At 58.6% G+C, this 3,279-nt stretch overlaps 1 protein-coding gene across 1 annotated transcript in view; it reads right to left on the bottom strand.

The window, feature by feature from the left end:
- The window catches only part of VEGFA (vascular endothelial growth factor A), a 68,055-nt gene that overhangs the window by 7,725 nt on the left and 57,051 nt on the right, over positions 1 to 3,279 (bottom strand). Inside the window, exons 5-7 of the mRNA XM_024766066.1 lie at positions 2,460 to 2,536; positions 2,064 to 2,093; positions 153 to 206 (exon numbers count right to left, since the gene is read on the bottom strand). Of these exons, the coding sequence (XP_024621834.1) occupies positions 153 to 206; positions 2,064 to 2,093; positions 2,460 to 2,536 (161 nt within the window). The remainder of the gene's footprint in view (positions 1 to 152; positions 207 to 2,063; positions 2,094 to 2,459; positions 2,537 to 3,279) is intronic.

The following is a 3,279-nucleotide window of genomic DNA, read 5'->3' as shown; positions in this document are numbered from 1 at the left end:
GTCACTGGGGAAGGGGGAGGATAGGAGCCAGGGAAGGGGAGCAGGAGGGAGGCAGGGTTCCAGGGTCCTGCAGGCGGGAGTTTGATTGGGGGCTGGGAGGCTCCAGGAAACGAGACAGCGGTGGCACCACGTACGCGCTCCAGAATTTATACCGGGATTTCTTGCGCTTTCTTTTTTGCCCCTTTCCCTTTCCTCGAACTGATTTTCTGGAAAATAAAAAAACAGAGACAGACAGAGAGAAAGCAAGGGGGTAGGGGAGAGGAAAGGAAGCAGTGAGGAGAGCAGGACACAGGACACGCTCCGAGGCACGAGGGAGAGCTTGCACACGTGCACGCACACGGGATGGGCCGGGGCGGCAGGCACTCAATGGCGCCTTCTTCTCACTTTACCCTTGGGCGGAGCGGGGGGTAGGGGGGCGGCAAACCCAGCTCCTAGCAAGGCTGTGTGTGTGGTGCGGGGAGCAGAGGCTGGGTGGAGGGCACTGGACCCACAGGCCTCCACGCTCATGGTGTCTCCTGGTCCCAGGCAGGGGGCAAAGCCTAGGGGGCAGGCTCTCTGCCCAGCATCCCTGAACAAGTCTGACCCTGAAGGTCAGGGGCCATAAGAGGCAGGCCAGAGTTTGGGGAGAAGGTCAGAGACCTGACTCGATGGGGGGGCAAGGGAAGGGGGTGCAGGCTGTACTCCAGGCACCTTCTGCCTTCATTTCCAAGTACCAGAGCGAGGGGTCCCTCCAGGGGCCCTGCCTCTGTGGATCCCAGTGTAGGGGAGCAGCTATCTTGGGAGCTGGCGCAAAACCAAGGGTGGCACATGAAAGGCGCCAGCCAGCCCGGCCATAACCTGGGCTGAGAGGCGGGGCCCCAGGCAGGCGGCAGGGTGGGGTGGGAGTTAGGGAAGCGTGGGGAGGGGGGCCTGGGCGGCGTTTGGCGAAGCGTCCTCTCCCCAGCCTGTCAAAGCCTGCTACACCATCTCACCAGACTCTCTTTGGAGACAAGGCGAAACCCCACTCTCCCTGTGGGCAAGGCAGGCGTTTGGGGAACTGGCAAGGGCGGCAAGCTGAAGCCTGTCCCCCTCAAGGGAACCAGCCCTCTCCACACCTGCCCGGCCCCAGAGAATGCCCCTCAGGATGGCTGCCACATGGGACAAATGAAGGGGAAGGGATGGAGGAGAGGGGCAAGTCTGTTCCCTCTCGGGAGAAAGTTCTGGAGGAAGGAAGGTCTTCATTCACACGCGCACAGACACACTCTCTCTCTCTGAGCCTCCTGTCCCCAATCACTGCTCAGCAATCCTGAAGTTGGGGACTTAGGGAAGAGGCAAGGGATTGAGGTCTAGGGGGCTTCAATGTCACCAGAGCGTTGGGGGCAGACAGGACGATGGGTGGGGGAAGGGCAGAGGTGCTCTCTCTCAGTCTCTTCCCCTGCAGGCTCTCTCCCGTGCCAGCCGCTCGCCCTGTCTTGAAGGATCACCGCTGCCAGACCTCACCCCCTGCTCCATCCTGACCTGACCCTCCACACTGAGCAACTGAAAGCCTCAGGAAATGGCCAACATTCACCTCTTTCTCCCCGGCCAAGGGGGCTGAGCGTCTCTGGCCTGCCTCACTCCCGCAGGAGGGCATGCACCAACAAAACACCCCAGCTGGCCCCAAATCCAACCGCACCACCACTGCAGCCACCAACGAGGCCATTTCCTCTAACACACAAAAGCTGGCCTCTCTGCCACCCACTCCCTCTCCCTGCCATGGGTGACAGGAGGCTAGAGCAGGCCCGGGAGCCAGCATCCACAACAGGCCCCGACACGCCAAGACCGCAAGTCCTGGCCGGGAATGGCCCGGAGATGCATCGTCTCTTCCAAAGGAAGTTCCAGCACCAGGCTGGGTTTTGTCAGTTGTTCTAGAGCCATAATCCTGGAGTTTGCTCCATCCCATTGCTGCCACCACAAGTCCCCATGAAACCAACTCTCAGACCCAGTGAAGCCATCAGACCCCCCCTAAGAGAGGAAGCCAAGAGCCCCCAAACCAAGACAAGCAGCCAAGTAGAGGGAGAAGAGGGAAAGTCATGGCCACTTACTTTTCTTGCCTTGCTCTATCTTTCTTTGGTCTGCAGTGGGTAGAGAAAGAGGAAAGAACAAAACAGAGAGGAGTTCAGATGGTGATGCTAACCAAGATAATAATAATAAAAACTTAACATAGTATTTATGATACGTCAGTACAGCTTTAACCTCCTGACATATAACGGCTCACTTAATCCTTATAACAATGCTAAGCAGTACATACTACTACTGTGCCCATTTTACAGAGGTGGAAACCGAGGCACACTGAAGTAATATCGAAATGCCCACAGTTACACAGCTGGAAGGTGAATGGGCTAACAAGTGGAACGTACTTAACCCTGGCCTAGAGCGGGACCCCCGATTTCGTTCAGCAGCCATTCACTGAACCAATGACTCCGTGACTCCATCCTTACCTGCATTCACATTTGTTGTGCTGTAGGAAGCTCATCTCTCCTATGTGCTGGCCTTGGTGAGGTCTGATCCGCATAATCTGGAGGAAGAGGAAGCAGATCACAGCGGTTAGTGACCCAGCCAGCCATACCCAGGTGGGAGACCCCATGGCTCCTGCCACTCAGCACCCAGGGGTTCTACAGAGCAGGGAAGGGTGGTGGAAGTACGGGGGGACCAGGGGCTCTACCAGAAAGAGCCTCAGGCCCCCCCCAACTCCCCCCACCCCGCTGACCTCAAGGAGCCCCTGCTTCTCTTGAGGGCAGACATGGCTGCAGGGTTGGCCAGGCTGGGAATTTGGGTCCTGGGTTCTTGCCACTCCCCATCCCTCCCCTCCTCTTACCCCTCCAGGCCTCACCCTACCCCCAGTAACTACCCAAGAGCCACCCACCCCTCCCTGGGGTCTCAGAGTTCCCTCCAGCCCCATCCAGGTTGAGATGTGCCCCATCACCAGGCAGTACCAAACGACTGGCTTTTTAAACTCTCCACAGACCAGGCTCATCCAGCTTCCCAAACAGAGCCCCCAGGGAGGGAGGGCTCTCTCCCTCCTAGAGAGGAAGGGAGGGGCTCCTGTCACAGGTGTCAGCCCCCTCCTGAGCTCAGGGGACAGAGGTCAGGGAGGAGGAGGAGGTGGTCGGGGCTTGCTGGAAACCTGGGCTCAGAAATGCAAGCATCTTTTCCTCCAAAGAGGGTAAGACCTCCACATCTCCCCTTGACTGACTCAGGGGCGAGAGGTGGGCAAGGCAAGCCTGGCTCCTCCCTTCGAGAGCTGCCCAGGAGAGGGCC

Source organism: Neophocaena asiaeorientalis, unplaced genomic scaffold (assembly GCF_003031525.2).
Source record: "Neophocaena asiaeorientalis asiaeorientalis breed wild unplaced genomic scaffold, Neophocaena_asiaeorientalis_V1.1 scaffold46, whole genome shotgun sequence".
NCBI classification, from domain to species: Eukaryota; Metazoa; Chordata; class Mammalia; order Artiodactyla; family Phocoenidae; genus Neophocaena; species Neophocaena asiaeorientalis.
Note: the sequence above shows the minus strand (reverse complement) of the source record. Positions and strands in the feature narration are given on the sequence as shown.